This window comes from Pelophylax lessonae (assembly GCF_965119305.1).
Source record: "Pelophylax lessonae genome assembly, chromosome: 9".
Lineage (NCBI taxonomy): Eukaryota > Metazoa > Chordata > Amphibia > Anura > Ranidae > Pelophylax > Pelophylax lessonae.
Window position 1 is genome coordinate 5,486,577 of NC_138776.1, and position 21,009 is coordinate 5,507,585.

At 43.7% G+C, this 21,009-nt stretch overlaps 1 protein-coding gene across 1 annotated transcript in view; it reads right to left on the reverse strand.

Moving 5' to 3' along the window:
• The window catches only part of LOC309563528 (C3a anaphylatoxin chemotactic receptor-like), a gene marked incomplete at its 5' end in the record, with an annotated part of 113,001 nt that extends 97,383 nt beyond the window's left edge, over positions 1–15,618 (reverse strand). Inside the window, one exon of the mRNA XM_082267980.1 lies at positions 14,670–15,618. Coding sequence (XP_082124106.1) covers positions 14,671–15,618 — 948 coding nt within the window. The 3' untranslated portion in view covers position 14,670. The remainder of the gene's footprint in view (positions 1–14,669) is intronic.
• Between the last annotated feature and the right edge of the window lie 5,391 nt (positions 15,619–21,009).

A 21,009-nucleotide genomic window follows, 5' to 3' on the forward strand; every position in this document is an offset into this window, starting at 1 on the left:
TTTTCAGCTCTGTAGCATGTCCAGAACCCCTAAAAAACAGCATTTTTCTTATATTTTCAGGAATATGGCTTCTCTGCGGCTGGCTTTTTCTCTTGCAGGCATTTAGCGGGCATTTTTTTAGGCAGGCATGTCATTTTTTGTATTTAGTGTCTGGGGGGTCTAAAAAGTGTACCTGTCAAGTTTCAGCTCTGTAGCATGTCCAGAACCCCTAAAAAACAGCATTTTTCTTATATTTTCAGGAATATGGCTTCTCTGCGGCTGGCTTTTACTCTTGCAGGCATTTAGCGGGCATTTTTTTAGGCAGGCATGTCATTTTTTGTATTTAGTGTCTGGGGGGTCTAAAAAGTGTACCTGTCAATTTTCAGCTCTGTAGCATGTCCAGAACCCCTAAAAAACAGCATTTTTCTTATATTTTCAGGAATACGGCTTCTCTGCGGCTGGCTTTTTCTCTTGCAGGCATTTAGCGGGCATTTTTTTAGGCAGGCATGTCATTTTTTGTATTTAGTGTCTGGGGGGTCTAAAAAGTGTACCTGTCAAGTTTCAGCTCTGTAGCATGTCCAGAACCCCTAAAAAACAGCATTTTTCTTATATTTTCAGGAATACGGCTTCTCTGCGGCTGTCTTTTTCTCTTGCAGGCATTTATCGGGCATTTTTTTAGGCAGGCATGTCATTTTTTGTATTTAGTGTCTGGGGGGTCTAAAAAGTGTACCTGTCAAGTTTCAGCTCTGTAGCATGTCCAGAACCCCTAAAAAACAGCATTTTTCTTATATTTTCAGGAATATGGCTTCTCTGCGGCTGGCTTTTTCTCTTGCAGGCATTTAGCGGGCATTTTTTTAGGCAGGCATGTCATTTTTTGTATTTAGTGTCTGGGGGGTCTAAAAAGTGTACCTGTCAATTTTCAGCTCTGTAGCATGTCCAGAACCCCTAAAAAACAGCATTTTTCTTATATTTTCAGGAATACGGCTTCTCTGCGGCTGGCTTTTTCTCTTGCAGGCATTTAGCGGGCATTTTTTTAGGCAGGCATGTCATTTTTTGTATTTAGTGTCTGGGGGGTCTAAAAAGTGTACCTGTCAAGTTTCAGCTCTGTAGCATGTCCAGAACCCCTAAAAAACAGCATTTTTATTATATTTTCAGTAATACGGCTTCTCTGCGGCTGGCTTTTTCTCTTGCAGGCATTTAGCGGGCATTTTTTTAGGCAGGCATGTCATTTTTTGTATTTAGTGTCTGGGGGGTCTAAAAAGTGTACCTGTCAAGTTTCAGATCTGTAGCATGTCCAGAACCCCTAAAAAACAGCATTTTTCTTATATTTTCAGGAATACGGCTTCTCTGCGGCTGTCTTTTTCTCTTGCAGGCATTTATCGGGCATTTTTTTAGGCAGGCATGTCATTTTTTGTATTTAGTGTCTGGGGGGTCTAAAAAGTGTACCTGTCAAGTTTCAGCTCTGTAGCATGTCCAGAACCCCTAAAAAACAGCATTTTTCTTATATTTTCAGTAATACGGCTTCTCTGCGGCTGTCTTTTTCTCTTGCAGGCATTTATCGGGCATTTTTTTAGGCAGGCATGTCATTTTTTGTATTTAGTGTCTGGGGGGTCTAAAAAGTGTACCTGTCAAGTTTCAGCTCTGTAGCATGTCCAGAACACCTAAAAAACAGCATTTTTCTTATATTTTCAGGAATACGGCTTCTCTGCGGCTGTCTTTTTCTCTTGCAGGCATTTATCGGGCATTTTTTTAGGCAGGCATGTCATTTTTTGTATTTAGTGTCTGGGGGGTCTAAAAAGTGTACCTGTCAAGTTTCAGCTCTGTAGCATGTCCAGAACCCCTAAAAAACAGCATTTTTCTTATATTTTCAGGAATATGGCTTCTCTGCGGCTGGCTTTTTCTCTTGCAGGCATTTAGCGGGCATTTTTTTAGGCAGGCATGTCATTTTTTGTATTTAGTGTCTGGGGGGTCTAAAAAGTGTACCTGTCAATTTTCAGCTCTGTAGCATGTCCAGAACCCCTAAAAAACAGCATTTTTCTTATATTTTCAGGAATACGGCTTCTCTGCGGCTGGCTTTTTCTCTTGCAGGCATTTAGCGGGCATTTTTTTAGGCAGGCATGTCATTTTTTGTATTTAGTGTCTGGGGGGGTCTAAAAAGTGTACCTGTCAAGTTTCAGCTCTGTAGCATGTCCAGAACTCCTAAAAAACAGCATTTTTATTATATTTTCAGTAATACGGCTTCTCTGCGGCTGGCTTTTTCTCTTGCAGGCATTTAGCGGGCATTTTTTTAGGCAGGCATGTCATTTTTTGTATTTAGTGTCTGGGGGGTCTAAAAAGTGTACCTGTCAAGTTTCAGCTCTGTAGCATGTCCAGAACCCCTAAAAAACAGCATTTTTCTTATATTTTCAGGAATACGGCTTCTCTGCGGCTGTCTTTTTCTCTTGCAGGCATTTATCGGGCATTTTTTTAGGCAGGCATGTCATTTTTTGTATTTAGTGTCTGGGGGGTCTAAAAAGTGTACCTGTCAAGTTTCAGCTCTGTAGCATGTCCAGAACCCCTAAAAAACAGCATTTTTCTTATATTTTCAGTAATACGGCTTCTCTGCGGCTGGCTTTTTCTCTTGCAGGCATTTATCGGGCATTTTTTTAGGCAGGCATGTCATTTTTTGTATTTAGTGTCTGGGGGGTCTAAAAAGTGTACCTGTCAAGTTTCAGCTCTGTAGCATGTCCAGAACCCCTAAAAAACAGCATTTTTCTTATATTTTCAGTAATACGGCTTCTCTGCGGCTGGCTTTTTCTCTTGCAGGCATTTATCGGGCATTTTTTTAGGCAGGCATGTCATTTTTTGTATTTAGTGTCTGGGGGGTCTAAAAAGTGTACCTGTCAAGTTTCAGCTCTGTAGCATGTCCAGAACCCCTAAAAAACAGCATTTTTCTTATATTTTCAGGAATACGGCTTCTCTGCGGCTGGCTTTTTCTCTTGCAGGCATTTATCGGGCATTTTTTTAGGCAGGCATGTCATTTTTTGTATTTAGTGTCTGGGGGGTCTAAAAAGTGTACCTGTCAAGTTTCAGCTCTGTAGTATGTCCACAACCCAAAAAAAACAGCATTTTTCTTATGATTTTTAGTAGAAAACTAATGCAGTGTCTTTCCAGCTGTCTTTTTTTCTTTCTGGCAAGCTGAAATATGATATGCCAAGGCAAACATGCCTATCAGTTGAGCTATGACACAGACAACACTGCACACATGGGGAAATATGTAAAACAAAAAACAGGAAAAGGAAATTAGGTGACGGTCACAAAACATGATATTGTGATTGGCCAAATAAAAAGTCACCTCGCGATGAGGTCGCGCCAAAGTCGCGCTAAGTCGCGCCAAAGTCGCACTGGAAGCGACGCTACTTTAGTGGTAGCGGCAGTGTAAACCAGCACTAAAACATCCAGTGTGTGAATACGATCAGGTATGATGTTTTATCGGTCAAGTAGTGTAAGGGTTACGCCCGTCGCCCGCTTCACAGTGACAGACCAAACTCTGACAGACCAAACTCCCCGTTTAACAGTCAGTCAGTCCATTTGCACAACCGCAAACTCCCAATTTGCACAAGGTTGGATACCAAGCTAGCCATGTCCCGTTCCTTGTCCTCACTGACATCATTGAAGGTCTCTTCCTCCACCCAGCCACATACAACACCAAGGGTCCCCGAAAGGTGAGAACAAGCCCCCTGGGACGCCTGCTGTGGCTGGTATTCCACCTCCTCAAAGCCACCTTCCTCCTCTGACTTCTCTTCTTCAGACTCCTCTCTCTGCGTTGCCACAGGTCCAGCAATTGACAACGACAAGGCTGCTTCTGGTGGTGATGAGGACCACAACTCTTCCTCTTCATGCTCATCTACAGCCTGATCCAGTACTCTTCGCAGGGCACGCTCCAGAAAAAACGCATATGGGATGAGGTCGATGATGTTGCCTTGGGTTCGACTGACCACCAGGGTTGTCATCTCCGCAAAAGGACGCATGAGCCTACAGCCATTGTTCATGAGCATTCAGTAACGCGGCCAAAAAATACCCAGCTCCGCAGAAAGAATGAAAGAAAATGAATGTTATTTTTTATGAAAAATTATCCTGCGGATCGCTTTTGGTCTGTACACAATGAAGCAACGACCTTATCATCTGGGGTGTGCCAACACAATCCTAGAGGTGATCGCTTCATTGTGATACGCAAGCCCCTTCACCACGACAAGGTAACGATCACGAAGGGGAATTGACACATGTATGTGCCTTTTTTTTTGTTTTTTGTTTTTTTGCAGCCACAGTGTAGCACCAGAGGCCAGAAAAATTAGGCATGTACACATGCATGAAAAAGTAGGTATTGTTGCAGCCGCTGCTGTAGCAGCGGCCTGAAAAATTGAGGTTTTAAGGCAGAAAGTGCACTAAAACATTGCGGCTTGAACCGTAGTTGGTGGCGGAGACGTCACGTAAGTCATCCGGCATGCAGAGAATGATTATATACAGCAGCGTGTGGACCATTTTTAGGCCAAGGCATCTCAGTCATCACCAGGCCTTTTTTAGTCAAATGCATCCCCCACTGTCAGTCCCTTCGGGATCCATGCCTCATTCATCTTAATAAACGTGAGGTAATCAAGACTTTTTTGACCTAGGCGACTTCTCTTCTCAGTGACAATACCTCCTGCTGCGCTGAAGGTCCTTTCTGACAGCACACTTGAAGCGGGGCAGGCCAGAAGTTCAATGGCAAACTGGGATAGCTCAGGCCACAGGTCAAGCCTGCACACCCAGTAGTCAAGGGGTTCATCGCTCCTCAGAGTGTCGATATCTGCAGTTAAGGCAAGGTAGTCTGCTACCTGTCGGTCGAGTCGTTCTCTGAGGGTGGACCCCGAAGGGCTGTGGCGATGCATAGGACTAAAAAAGCTCCGCATGTCCTCCATCAACAAGACGTCTGTAAAGCGTCCTGTCCTTGCCGGCGTGGTTGTGGTGGTAGGAGGAGGATTACTTTCACCTCTTCCCCTGTTGGATTCCCGTTGTGCTGTGACATCACCCTTATACGCTGTGTAGAGCATAGTTTTTAACTTATTTTGTAGCTGCTGCATCCTTTGCGACTGCCGGTAATTGGGTAACATATCACAGACTTTCTGCTTATACCGGGGGTCTAGTAGCGTGGCCACCCAGTACAGGTCGTTCTCCTTCAGCCTTTTTATACGAGGGTCTCTCAACAGGCATGACAGCATGAAAGACCCCATTTGCACAAGGTTGGATGCCGAGCTACTCATGTCCAATTCCTCGTCCTCACTGATGTCATTGAAGGTGTGTTCTTCCCCCCAGCCACGTACAACACCACGGGTACCAGATAGGTGACAACGAGCACCCTGGGATGCCTGCTGTGGTTGGTGTTCCTCCTCCTCAAAGCCACATTCCTCCTCTGACTCCTCTTCCTCACACTCCTCTTCCAGTGTTGCCGCAGGTCCAGCAATCGATGGTAAGGCTGTTTCTGGTGGTGGTGATGGTGACCACAACTCTTCCTCTTCCTCTTCACGCTCATCTACGGCCTGATCCAGCACTCTTCGCAGGGCACGCTCCAGGAAAAAAACATATGGGATGATGTCGCTGATGGTGCCTTCAGTGCGACTCACTAGGTTTGTCACCTCCTCAAAAGGACGCATGAGCCTACAGGCATTGCGCATGAGCGTCCAGTAGCGTGGCAAAAAAATACCCAGCTCCGCAGAGGCTGTCCTAGCACCCCGGTCATACAAATACTCGTTGACCGCTTTTTCTTGTTGGAGCAGGCGGTCGAACATTAGCAGTGTTGAATTCCAACGTGTCGGGCTGTCGCAAATCAAGCGCCTCACTGGCATGTTGTTTCGCCGCTGAATATCTGCAAAGTGCGCCATGGCCATGTAGGAACGCCTGAAATGGCCACACACCTTCCTGGCCTGCTTTAGGACGTCCTGTAAGCCTGGGTACTTCTGCACAAAACGTTGCACAATCAGATTCAACACATGTGCCATGCACGGCACATGTGTCAACTTGCCCAAATTCAATGCCGCCAACAAATTGCTCCCGTTGTCACACACCACTTTGCCGATCTCCAGTTGGTGCGGGGTCAGCCACTGATCCACCTGTGCATTCAGGGCGGACAGTAGTGCTGGTCCGGTGTGACTCTCTGCTTTCAGGCAAGTCAACCCCAAGACAGCGTGACACTGTCGTATCCGGCATGTGGAATAGCCCCTGGGGAGCTGGGGGGGTGCAGTTGGTGTGGAGCAAGACGCAACAGCAGAAGAGGACTCAGCCGAGGAGGTTAGCAAAGAGGATGGAGTAGGAGGAGTAGAGGAGGTGGCAGCAGGCCTGCCTGCAAGTCGTGGCGGTGTCACCAACTCCTCTGCAGCAGAGCCACGCATTCCATGCTTGGCAGCCGCCAGCAGGTTTACCCAATGCGCAGTGTACGTTATATACCTGCCCTGACCGTGCTTTGCAGACCAGCTATCAGTGGTCAGATGGACCCTTGCCCCAACACTGTGTGCCAGACGTGACATGATTTCCTTTTCCACAATAGAGTACAGGTTGGGGATTGCCTTTTGTGAAAAATAATTTCGGCCGGGTACCTTCCACTGCGGTGTCCCAATAGCGACAAATTTTTTGAAGGCCTCAGACTCCACCAGCTTGTATGGTAAAAGCTGGCGGGCTAAGAGTTCCGACAAGCCAGCTGTCAGACGCCGGGCAAGGGGGTGACTCTGCGAGATTGGCTTTTTACGCTCAAACATTTCCTTCACGGACACCTGACTGTGGGCAGGTGACGAGCAGGAACTGCTGAAGGTGAGAGGCGGAGGGGCGGGTTGTTGATAGGGGGCATGGAGGACAGCAGTGGTTGACGTGGCTGAAGATGCTGGACCAGGAGGAGGATGGTGGCTTTCAGTTTGTGTGCTGCTTTTACTCATGTGTTGATCCCATAGGCGTTTGTGATGTGAGATCATGTGCCTTCGCAAAGCAGTTGTACCTAGGTGGGTGTTGGACTTCCCACGACTCAGTTTCTTTTGGCACAGGTTACAAATGTCATCGCTGATATCAGAGGCAGACACACAAAAAAAATGCCACACTGCTGAGCTTTGCAAGGACGGCATTCTGGTGGTGGCAACAGCTTGCGTTGATTGGCGTGCTGTCTGGCTGACCCCGGGTGCCGAATCTACATGCTGTCTGACTGCGCCACTAGCTCCTTGCGATGACCTCCTCCCCCTGCTTCCAACTCGTCTCCTCCTCCTCTCTGTCTCCCCATCTGAACTTTCCCCCTCTTCTTCTGCTCTTCGAGCAGGCACCCAGGTGACATCCACAGACACATCGTCATCATCAGCCGCTTCACTTGACAACTCAGCAAAGGCAGCAGCAGCAGGTACAACATCATCATCATCACAATGTACGTCCATGTGTATAATGCTGCCTGACTGAGACATATCCCCGTTATCTACATCCTCTGGCACTAATAGTTGCGCATCACTTATTTCTTCAAACTGATGTGAAAATAACTCCTCTGACGGATCAAGTGAAGCGGCTGTGGTGCTAGTGTTGGTGGTGGTGCCGGCGGGCTGGCGAGTGGTAAATTGAGAGGTGCCCGAAGCTGAGCTGGAGGAGGATGAGTGCAAGCTGCTGTGCCACCTTATATATCAGTGGTGGGTGGGCAGTGGCACAGTACACTCTCTGTGGACCTGACAGCAGTCACTGGCACCCAGGCAACTGCAATTTAAAAAAATATATATATTTTTTTTACTTTGCAAGCTGCTGTGCCACCTTATATATCAGTGGTGGGTGGGCAGTGGCACAGTACACTCTCTGTGGACCTGACAGCAGTCACTGGCACCCAGGCAACTGCAATTTAAAAAAAAATATATATTTTTTTTACTTTGCAAGCTGCTGTGCCACCTTATATATCAGTGGTGGGTGGGCACACAGTGGCACTGCAGTGGGCACAGTACACTCTGTGGACCTGACAGTCACTGGCAGCCCAGGCAACTGCAATAATAAAAAATATATTTTTTTTCAATTTATTGCAACAAGATGCTGTGCCAACGTATATATATCAGTGGTGGGCAGTGCACTGCAGTGGGTACAGTGCACTCTGTGGACCTGACACAGCACTCACTGCAATTATGACAGAGGAAAAAAAAATATTTTTTAAAATGCCAGGTACTGTGCCTGTGCCACCCGAAATGTGTGGTGTGCACACAGTACAGTCTGTGCTGGGTCTGTGGCCTCTCACACACAGCGGGCAGGCAACTGCAGTGTACAATAGATATATATAGATATATATATAAAGAAAAAAATCTATTACCTTACCAGCCCTTAAAAGGGCTTTTGGGGACACTATATATATATATATATATGTATATATATAAATAAAAAAATCCTCAATTACCAGCCCTTAAAAGGGCTTTTGGGGACACTAGATAGATATATATATATATATATATAAGAAGAAACAACTCAATTACCAGCACTTAAAAGGGCTTTTGGGGACGCTAGGTATATATATATATATATATATATATATATATATATATATATATATATAAAAAAAAACACAAATACCAGCCCTTAGAAGGGCTTTTTGGGGTGCTGATATTACAGCAGTAGTGGACCAAGAACACTGCAAGACCAGGAACACTGACTAACTGTCCCTAGCTTAACAGCAGCAGCAGCAGCAGCAGCTCTCTCCCTACTCTCACTACACACACTGCTTCAGAATGATCTAAGATGGATGCTGCCCTTGCTTATTTATAGGAGGTGGGAGGGTGTGGGAGGGAGGTACGCTGATTGGCTGGAAATGTGTCTGCTGACTGTAAAGTTCAGGGTCAAAGTTTGCCTCAATGATGTCTTATGGGGGGCGGACCGAACATCGCATATGTTCGCCGGCAGCGGCGAACGCGAACATGCTAAGTTCGCCGGGAACTGTTCGCCGGCGAACAGTTCTATACATCTCTAAAGACCAGCAGTCTAAGGACATGGATTACTGGAACCATGTCCTGTGGTCTGATGAGACCAAGATTAACGTATTTGGCTCAGATGGTGTCAAGCGTGTGAGGAGTACAAAGACAAGTGTGTCTTGCCTACAGTCAAGCATGGTGGTGGGAGTGTCATGGTCTGGGGCTGCATGAGTGCTGCCGTTACTGGGGAGCTACAGTTCATTGAGGGAACCATGAATGTCAACATGTACTGTGACATACTGAAACAGAGCATGATCCCCTCCCTTAGGAGACTGGGCCGCAGGGCAGTATTCCAACATGATAACGACCCAAAACACACCGCCAAGATGACCACTGCCTTGTTAAAGAAGCTGAGGGTAAAGGTGATGGACTGGCCAAGCATGTCTCCAGACCTAAACCCTATTGAGCATCTGTGGGGCATCCTCAAATGGAAGGTGGTGGAGTGCAAGATCTCCAACATCCACCAGCTGTCATCATGGAGGAGTGGAAGAGGGTTAATGCAGTGCTGGAAAATAATGGTTGCCACTCAAAATATTGACACTTTGGGCCCAATTTGGAATTTGTCACTTAGGGGTGTACTCACTTTTGTTGCCAGCGGTTTAGACATTAATGGCTGTGTGTTGAGTTATTTTGAGGGGACAGCAAATTTACACTGTTATACAAGCTGTACACTCACTACTTTACATTGTAGCAAAGCGTCATTTCTTCAGTGTTGTCACATGAAAAGATAGAATAAAATATTTACAAAATGTGAGGGGTGTACTCACTTTTGTGAGATACTGTATATATATATATATATATATATATATATATATATATATATATATATATATATATATATATATATATATATACTGTATATACACACACTTTAAATGTAGGACACCTTTAGTGCCCAAGAACTGTCCCTCTCTTACACAGTCTGATGCCATCACTTTACCCTTGTGCAGCATGTATCACTCACTGTGTAAAAGAGAGACAATCACCAAAACCAATCTCTCACAGACACATCAAAAATTGTGTAAAAATAAGGATTACTTTTTCAAATAGTCAGGCTGGCATAGTCACTTATCTTGCAGGCCTTGGGTGATGTCTGCAGTGCAGCTGCAGAGACACTGTTCCCGACATCAGGCAGAAGGGGTCCTCTCTAGCTCCTCCCCCTTCACAGTCACCTCACCCCTTCGTTTTGGCCCCCCTGAGCAAAAGAGGAGGCTGGATGGCTGCAAAGCAGGCCGCAGTGAGCGGTGCTGGCCTCAGCATCAGTCCGGCTGCCAGTGCCTTGGGAGTGGGGACATACCCGGGCAGAAAGATATGTGGCCCTCTCCGCGGAATCGGCCGCGGAGCTGGCCATTGAGAGGCCGGCACCAAGTGAGGAAGGCCTGCCCAAGCACACAGGGACACCAAGTGACATGCAGCCCGGCGGCCTTGGCCCACTGGGCAGATGCCCGCTCTGCCCTATGGCCAGTCCAGGCCTAATGATATCAGTAGATGTTTCCATCTCTCGATCGATCTTTGAATTCTACCAAAATAGTACTAAACACATTAGAGGCATCTCCTTATTCTATAAATTAACTAGTGGTGCCCATGTCTTCCAGAAAACCACAACCCTGATTAAATGGGAAAGAGATATTGGATTAACCGTCCCTGAACGTGCCTGGCAAAAGGCGATAGCGCACACCCACAAAGCGACACTATGCTTCGACCACTGGCAACTATATCATAAGATCCTCAAAAGGTGGTATCTCACTCCTTACACACTCTCCAGAATGTATTCTTCCTCATCACCACTCTGTTGGCATCAATGTGACTCCCCTGGCTCCTTTATCCACACATTATGGTTTTGCCCGTCTATTACCTCATACTGGAACCAAATTTTCAAACTCATTTCTGAATTCTCCCACTCACCCATTACCCCTGACATTTCTTTAGCACTATTACATTTAAATATCAATTCTATTCCCAAAGAGAGTAGAATCCTCACCATTCATATTCTTCTATCCGCTAAACTAAACATGTGACAGTATTCAGATGGCTAGATAATTTGTTTAAGTTAGGGGGGAGAGATTGTGTACACTGTATGGGGATGACTGTTGGCTGATGAGTGTAAAACCCTGTTTCTATTGGATTGTGAATGTCATGTCCAGTCCTCAATAAGGTCCACCTGGGCGGTAACCTTGTGGGGGAAAACTATATATAAGTCAGTTTCTTGTTCAATAAAGTTGAGTTAGTTCACCCTCAATCTAGAGTCCTGTCACTTATTGGGGTAATATGCTACAAGGGATTGCTATGGTCTTCCATACTCCCTTGGATAATCACTAAGCTCTTGTAAGAGCTTGTGTAAGAGCTTGTTCTGCTGCACTCTCTGGGGAAAGAGAGGTTCACCCACGGGAACCTGGAGCCTTGTCGTAGGTCCAGGGTGGGTAGGAGACGGTGAGACCCTAACCAAGCTGCGGCGGTTCGTGGGGTCTTAAGTAGTTACGGTGTCTGATGGAGTGCTTGGAGCCCTCGGGAAGCACTGGAAGCATCCATCAACGGAGGTGCCCGGTCGGGGTGCTGGTTGATCCGTTACAAAACATAACTAGAAATTGGAAATCAATAAATACCCCTAATGTTTCTGATGTTATTTCAGACTTGAACTATATATGCTCCCTAGAACGCTTACACACTCAACGAAATGACAATCTCCAGAACTTTCTATCTGCATGGTCCCTGTGGATCTCACATACCTCCCACTCCACCTTTAATCCTTGATTGCTAATAAGCATGCATACCGCCCTCGCTCATACAATTATAACCCCCCAACTGAATTGACGTGAAATAAGCTCTACCTCTAACATAGCACTGGTCAATAAGGCTCAATCTACCTACCACAGATCTTCTATCCCTGGATGATACAATTTCTTCTGGTGCTGTATGCCAATCACCCAACCCTGTTGTTCCTCCTTCTTCACTTCCTTCTTTATATTAGTTATATCTGTACCATGGGTACCATTAAGACATAGTACACATAATACACAGAAGATAGAGCTCAATTACCTGCTTATTCCAATTCTCTAGGACAGGGGTATCAAACTCAGTTTCATCATGGTCCACATCAGCATTATGATTGCCCTCAAAGGGCAAGTTGTATCTGTAAGACTAGATGTCCAGATTACCCCCCCCCTACTTATATGTCAAAAGCACCCCCACCATCAGCAGTCAAGAGTCCTCTACCCTCCCTTACATCACAGTGCTCCCCCTTACTTTATGCTGTTGCTGAGAAGAAGCTGGGAGCATTGCTGGGAAGCAGAAAGTGCAGGGTCTGGAGGGGAACAAAAGGAAGCCTGGAGCTCTCCAGCTGCAGGAGAGGTGGGAGGGCCACATGAGATGACCTGGAGGGCTGAATTTGGCCCCCGGGCCTTGTGTTTGACACATGTGCTCTAGGAGATCAGATCGATCTTCCCTAATTCCACCACAGTAAGTCCCCCTGGCCATTGTGAGAGACCAGTGAGGGATCCTATGAGTAATTTGGGGCAGATAAGATCTCTCTCTCCTGGATGGACTTTTCATTGCACGTCTCATTATTGTATTCCCTATCTGTTATATTGTTAATTGTGTACTTATTACAATGTCATGTTTGTTACTGTATGTTTCTTAAAACGTAATAAAAATGATTGAAATAAAAAAAAAAAATGTTACAATGCTTATGTAGCAAAAGTATAGCGTAACAATAGGAATTGGTATGAGTAATATGCTAAATTACCAAAAGTATTGGGACGCCACATTCTTTTTTTGTCCAAGTGTACCTTCTGTGTATGGGGTTCCCAGGGGTTCTGTCTTTTTTGTTGGATTATTTTGATCTTTCTTTTGCTCTTTTATCCATATTTTGTTTTTATTGATTCTTTTGTCCGTCTTAGAATTTTTGGACACTCTATTTCATGAGGATAGTATGCCTGAATAATAAATGTGATTAGCCAATTTCTGTAGTGTCCCCACACAATAAAACTGATAAAAGGAATCCAATCAGCTCTAAAGCAAAAAAAAAAAACAGTATAAATGAGCATAAAAAATGATTATAGGTGCTTAAATCTAGAAACGTGCAAACAATATTAATGTGCAAAACATGCCTAAATAAATGTGAAAAAAATGTATCCAAACTGCGCTAACTTCAAAGAAAACAGTAAGCTGCTGGCACACCAACCGACATAAGTTGTCCAAATAAATATTATAAAATAAGTACAGCGCTAAAAATAATATACAAACATGATAAAGTATATGTGCATCTATATTGAGAACAGATGAATGAAATATATATGGATTAAAGATCATGTAAAGTGAGTCCCAAGTGAAGGTAAAGCATCCATAAAGGTGATAGTAGATTGTAGATAGATCCCCACACCAGCAGAATGAATGCGCTCACCGGAGGGTATGGACCCAAATTACCATATAGCAAATGTGTCATACAGACCGGATAATGATCATAGATATCCCCAAACGTAACTGGATCACCAGATGTTCAAATGGGTGGCCATGGAGTCTTAAATGAGGATGCCAGGATCTCCCACTCAGATGTACATGTGTAGGGATAAGCAGGAAAACACGAACATAGTGTAAAACCGCTTCAAAAACTTTTATTAAAATAAAAAAGTACATTTACAAACATCCGTGAAACAGCACAAGAAATGCAATCAGATGGCAATTGTAACGTTACTGACGCGTTTCGTCACAGTTGACTTAATCATAGGAAGTTGCCATAATCCTAAAAAAAAGAAAGGGACCACCTTTATGTTAAAGCAGACCGCCTGTTGTTTAAAAAAATGCCGGGGTTATGGCAGCTTTCTGCTATCTGCTGCCATAACCCCGGTATTTAACGTTAACGTCAAAGTACTGACGTAAATACACAGTGGGCGGTTACTGGAATTTTTCCTTTTTTATTGTTTCACTTTAACCAGTTCTGGACTGGAAGGATTCCCCCCCCTTAATGACCAGGCCATTTTTTGCGTTACGGCACTTCATTACTTTAACAGACAATTGCGCGGTCGTAAGGATGCTGTACACAAATAAATATTGATGTCTTTTTTTTCCCCCAGAAATACATTTTTCTTTTGGTGGTATTTGATCCCCTCTGCAATATTTAATTTATTGCGCTATAAACAAAAAAGTGCGACAATTCTGAAAAAAAACTTTCTGCTATAAAACATTCCCAATAAAAAAAATTTAAAATCAAATACTTTCATCATTTTAGGCCAATTTGTATTCTGCTACATATTTTTGGTAAACAAAAACCCAATAAGCGTATTTTGATTGCTTTGGGCAAAAGTTATCGCGTCTACAAACTAGAGGAAAGATTTATGTCATTTTTCTTTCTTTCTTTTTTTTACTAGTAATGGCGGCGATCTGCGATTTTTAGCGGGACTGCGACATTGCGGCAGACAGATCGGACCCCTAACTGACATTTTTGACACTTTTGGGGGGACCAGTGACATTACTACAGTAATCAGTGCTAAAAATATGCACTGTCACTGTAATAATGACACTGGCAGGGAAGGCGTTAACACCAGGGCCAATCAAAGTGTTAAATGTGTCCCTAGGGGGTGTTTTCTAACCCAAAGTCAATAAGCACTAAGCCCTGATGGCATGTGACTTATTCAGGACATTCAGTATGGCCCCCCTAACACCCTAGCTCGCTAATAAAGTGAAAAACTCTAAAACATCTACAAATCCGTCTCATACATTAGAGCGGGAGGCTTTCTTCTGCGGTGCGCTGGCTCTCATTGGATGGAGGGGATAATAAATTCTCCCTAAATATATTTTGCATGATCTCCCCAATAGACTGTCTCAGCTTTTCCTTCGTATCTTTCCCCATGAAGACGTAGAGTATTGGGTTGATGCAACTATTGAAGGTGGCCAGAGGCACTGAGACAAAGTACAGGATGTCCAGTGCCTCATTGTAAGTGAATAGCACAGTTACTCCTATGATGTGGAAGGGGGCCCAGGTGATGAAAAACACGATAATAATAATTATTGCCATCTTAATGGTTTTTCTACTTACTTTAGAAAATCTCATATTTTGTACTTTAAAAGCCAGATGAATGTAACAGATACAAATGATAATAAGAGGGATCAGAAATCCAAAAATTGCACTTGTAAAAGTGATTGGCTCTATCGTGTGAGATTCTAAATAACATTCAGTTCTGTTATCAGAGGTCCCATATCTTCTGTAGATTAGGTCAGGCAGACACATCACGGAGGACAACATCCAAGTAGCCAAGCACATCATCCACGCCATTTTGATTCTTCTGTGATTTTGGGCCCACACAGGATGGACAACCAGAATCCATCGGTCAACGCTGATAGCCACCAGGGTGAAGACACTGGTATACATGTTAAGGGGAATGATGAAGGGTAAAATCCTGCAGAGGATAGGACCGTACAGCCAGTCTGAGTAGAAGAACTGCGCTATAATGAATGGAAGACACAAGCAGCACATGATATCGGCCAGAGCAAGGTTCCCAAACCAAACAGTGGTCACGGTCCGCTCCATCTTCACTCCAGTAACCCAAAGCACCAGAGCATTGCCGGGGACACCCACGAGAGCAGTGATAGATAAAATTAGGATGCAGAACAAATCCACATAGCTGTAAATCTCAGTTGGTTCCATTTCACTTCTGACATTGGACATCTTGTTTACCTGTAAAGACATCAAGAGTTACTTCATCTGTCTGATAATTATTCAATTCCATATTATTGTAAGGAAAATAATGTAACTTATATATATATATATACACATTCTCTCCAACATCAGTGCCTGACCTCACAAATGAGCTTCTGGAAGAATGGTTAAACATTCCCATAGACACTCCTAAACCTTGTGGACAGCCTTCCCAGAAGAGTTGAAGCTGTTATAGCTGCAAAGGGCGGAGCCAACTCAATATTGAACCCTACGGACTAAGACTGGGATGCCATTAAAGGTCATGTGTGTGTAAAGGAAGGCGTCCCAATACTTTTGGCAATGTAGTGTATCTGCACTGGCGCTTGTGCTGGAAATGCACTGAAAAGCGTGCTTCCAGCAAAGAGACCGAGCTGTCACCAACATCTGATCGGGAGGAACGTACGGGAAAATCCGTGTGCAGTCTAGAGCACATTCCAACCAACAGACACCACTCTGGACAAAAGACGGACGACCGGTCGGCAGAAATTCGTTGCGTGTGTACGAGGCTTAAGACTGGGATGCCATTAAAGTTCATGTGTGTGTAAAGGCAGGCGTCCCAATACTTTTGGTAATATAGTGTATATATACTATTGTATATACAGTATGAGTACAGTACTGTGCAAACATTTTAGACTCTTATGAAGAAATGCTGTAAAGTGAGGATTCCTTCATAAATAATGACATGAGAAGTTTTAAATGACCAATTACCAACCTACAAAGAAACCCCTAAAGGTGGGCACTCACTATAAGAGAATGAGGTGACCCATCGTCCGGTTTTTCTCGATGTTTCACAGAAAGTCGGAATCGAGGATGGAAATAATGGATGAAAATTCTCCTACAACAAAGGATTTATTTTTTGTTATTTATTATTTCTGATCATGCGCAGTTTTTCATATCTGATTTTTCCCGTAGGAAAACAGTACACATGAAACTAAAATTGTTTGTTCTGTTTACATTTGTCCCTTCGGAATTATTTGTTTGCAAAGTCAGAATCAGATGCGGAAAGTTGTGTACACACTATAGGAAAAGCGAACGATCGTGCCCTTTTCTTCCTATTCTCTCTTAGTGTGTACCCCCTTAACCACTTTCAGACTGGAGGATTTGGCTGCTCAATGACCAGGCCACTTTTTTCAACTTTAATTTAACGGACAATTGCACGGTCGTGCGATGCTGTACCCAAACGAAATTGACGTCCTTTTTTCCCCATAAACAGAGCTTTCTTTTGGTGGTATTTGATCACCTGTGCGATTTTAATTTTTTGCGCTATAAACAAAAAAATAGCGACAATTTTGAAAAAATAACAATATTTTTCACATTCTTTTATATGAAATTCTCAAAAAAAATAAATGTAAAAATCTAAGTTTTTAACATTTTAGGCCAATTTGTTTTCTGCTAGATATTTTTGGTAAAAAAAATTGCAATAAGCGTATTTTGATTGGTTTGCGCAAAAGTTATTGTGTTTACTAACTACGGGAAAGATTAATGTCATTTTTATAGTTTTTTTTTTTAACTAGTAATGGCAGCGATCTACGCTTTTTTTTTTTTTGCGGGACTGCAACATTGCGGCGGACAGATCGGACCCCTAACTGATATTTTTGACACTTTTGGGGGTACCAGTGACATTACTACAGTAATCAGTGCTATAAATACGCACTGTTACTGTAAAAATGACACTGGCAGGCAAGGGGTTAACTTTACTGGTGATCAAGGAGTTAAGTGTGTCCCTAGGGCGTGATTCTAATTGTCAGGGGGCGTGGCTTGTGAGATCATCACAGAGACATGCGATTCTATATAGCAGAATCACATAGCCTCTGTGATCATCTAAGGGAGAATGACAGATGGAAGTGTTTTTGGGCAGTTTCTCCCATTCTTCTTTGCAGGACCTCTCAAGCTCCATCAGGTTGGATGGGGGAGGGTCGGTGCACAGCCATTTTCAGATCTCTCCAGAGATGTTCAATCAGGTTCAAGTCTGGGCTCTGGCTGGGCAACTCAAGGACATTCACAGAGTTGTCCCGTAGCCACTCCTTTGTTGCATTGGGTGTGTGCTTAGGGTCGTTGTCCTGTTGGAAGATGAACCTTCACCCCAGTCTGAGGTCCGGAGCGCTCTGGAGAAGGTTTTCATCAAGGATGTCTCTGTGCATTGCTGCATTCATCTTTCCCTCAATCCTGACTAGTCTCCCAGTTCCTGCTGCTGAAAAACATCCCCACAGCATGATGCTTCCTCCACCATACTTCACTGTAGGGATGGTGATGGCCAGGTGATGAGCGGTGCCTGGTTTCCTCCAGACATGACGCTTGAAATTCAGGCCAAAGAGTTCAATCTTTGTCTCATCAGTGCAGAGAATTTTGTTTCTCATGGTCTGAGAGTACTTCAGGTGCCTTTTGGTCAACTCCAGGCGGACTGCCATGTGCCTTTTACTGAGAAGTGGCTTCTGTCTGGACACTCCACCATACAGGCCTGATTGGTGGAGTGCTACAGAGATGGTTGTTATTCTGGAAGGTTCTCCTCTCTCCACAGAGAAACGCTGGAGCTCTGTCAGAGGGACCATCGGGTTCTTGGTCACCTCCCTGACTAAGGTCCTTCTCCCCCGATCCCTCAGTTTGGCCGGGCGGCCCGATCTACGAAGAGTCCTGGTGGTTCCAAACTTCTTCCATTTACAGATGATGGAGGCCACTGTGCTCATTGAGACCTTCAATGCTACAGAAATCTTTCTGTACCCTTCCCCCAATCTGTGCCTCAATACAATTCTGTCTCAGGGGGTCTACAGACAATTCATTGGACTTCATGGCTTGGTTTGTGTTCTGACATGCACTGTTACCTGTGGGACCTTATATAGACAAGTGTGTGCCTTTCCAAATCATGTCCAATCACATGAATTTATCACAGGTGGACTCCAATCAAGTTGTAGGAACATCTTAAGAGTGATCAGTGGAAACAGGATGCACCCGAGCTCAATTTTGAGTGTCATAGCAAAGGGTGTGAATACTTATGTACATAGGATTTTTTATTTTTAACCACTTTAAGACCGGAAGATTTTGCTGCTTATTGACCAGGCCACTTTTTTCAACTTGGCACTGCATGAATTTAACTGACAATTGCGTGGTCATGCAATGCTGTACCCAGACAAAATTTACGTCCTTATTTCCCCACAAACAGAGCTTTCTTTTGGTGGTATTTGATCACCTCTGCGCTTTTTATTTTTTGTGATATTAATAAAAGAAGAGCAAAAATTTTGAGAAAAAATTACATTTTCTACTTTGTCTTTAAAAAATATCCAATATACTAAATTTTTGTCATATATTTTGGCCAAAATGTATTTAGCTACATGTCTTTGACAAAAAAAATCTCAATAAACGTATTTTTATTGGTTTGCGCAAAAGTTATAGCGTCTCAAAACTATGGTGTAAATACTGGAATTTATGCAGCTTTTACTTTCTGGCTGCCTATCTCATTTCATGAAGTGCTAAAATGGCAGGGCAGTACAAACCCCCCTCCCCCCCCCAAATTACCACTTTTTCGAAAGTAGACATCCTAAGGAATGTCCTGAGAGGCATGTTGAGCTCATTGAAGATTTAATTTTTTTGTCACAGGTGTTTGAAAAATGACTAAAAAAAATATATTTTTTTCTTTACACAAAGTTGTCATTGAAATGATATATTGCTCACGCATGCTATGGGTATATGTGTAATTACACCCCAAATACATTCTGCTGCTTCTCCTGAGTACAGGGATACCACATATGTGAGACTTTTTGGGAGCCTAGCTGTGTACGGGACCCCGAAAACCAATCACCACCTTCAGAATTTCAAAGGGCGCAAATTTCTCATTGCGCTTTCTCACTACCTATCACGGTTTCGGAGGCCCTGAAATGTCAAGATACCACAAACCCCCCCAAATGACCCCATTTTGGAAAGTAGACACCCCAAGCTGTTTGCTGAGAGGCATGGTGAGTCCATGGAATATTTTATATTTTTCCACAAGCTTTGGAAATATTACTTTTTTTTTTTAACACAAAGTTGTCACTAAAAGATAAATTGCTCACACATGACATGGGTATATATGGAATGACACCCCAAAATACATTCTGCTGCTTCTCCTGAGTTCAGGGATATCACATGTGTGAGACTTTTTGGGAGCCTAGCTGTGTACGGGACCCGAAAACCAATCACCACCTTCAGGTTTCCTAATGGCGTAAATTGCACATTTTACTTCCTCACTACCTGTCACAGTTTGGAGGCTCTGAAATTCCAAAATGGCACAAAACCCCCCAAAATGACCCCATTTTGCAAAGTAGACACTCCAAGCTATTTGCTGAGAGGCATAGTGAGTCCATTTTATATTTTGCCACAAGTTTCGGGAAAATTATTATTATTTTTTTTTTTTTGCTTTATTACACAAAGTTGTCACTTAATGATATATTTCTCACACATGCCATGGGTGTATGTGAAATGACACCCCAAAATACATTCTGCTGCTTCTCCTGAGTATGGGGATACCCCATGTGTGAGACTTTTTGGCAGTCTAGCCGCATACAGGACCCCGAAAACCAATCACCGCCTTCAGGCTTTCTAAGGGCGTAAATTGTTGATTTCACTCCTCACTACCTATCACAGTCTCGGAGGCCATGAAATGCCAAGATAGCACAAAAAATGACCCCTTTTCAGAAAGTAGACACCCTAAGCTATTTGCTATTTGCAGAGAGGCATGTTGAGTGGTTTGCAGATCTCATTTTTTGTCACAAAGTTTTGAAATTTGAAAAAAGAGGGAAAAAATGCATTTTCCTTTTTTCTTCTTCATTTTTCAAAATAAATGAGAGCTGCAAAATACTCGCCATGCATCTTAGCAAATACCCTGGGGTGTCTACTTTTCGAAAAGGGGTCATTTGGGGGGGGGGGGGTTTTGCTATCTTGGCTTTTCATGGCCTTCAAAACTGTGATAGGTAGTGAGGAGTGAAATCAATAAGTTACACCCTTAGAAAGCCTGAAGGCGGTGATTGGTTTCTGGGGTCCTGTACGCGGCTAGACTGCCAAAAAGTCTCACACATGGGGTATCATCATACTCAGGAGAAGCAGCAGAATGTATTTTGGGGTGTCATTTCACATATACCCATGGCATGTATGAGCAATATATCATTTAGTGACAACTTTGTCTAAAAAAACAAAACAAAAAATAATAATAATTTTCCCGAAACTTGTGGCAAAATATAAAATATTCCATGGACTCACCATGCCTCTCAGCAAACAGCTTGGAGTGTCTACTTTGAAAAATGGGGTCATTTGTGGGGTTTTGTGCTATTTTGGAATTTCAGGGCCTCTGAAACTGTGACAGGCCGTGAGGAAGTAAAATGTGCAATTTACGCC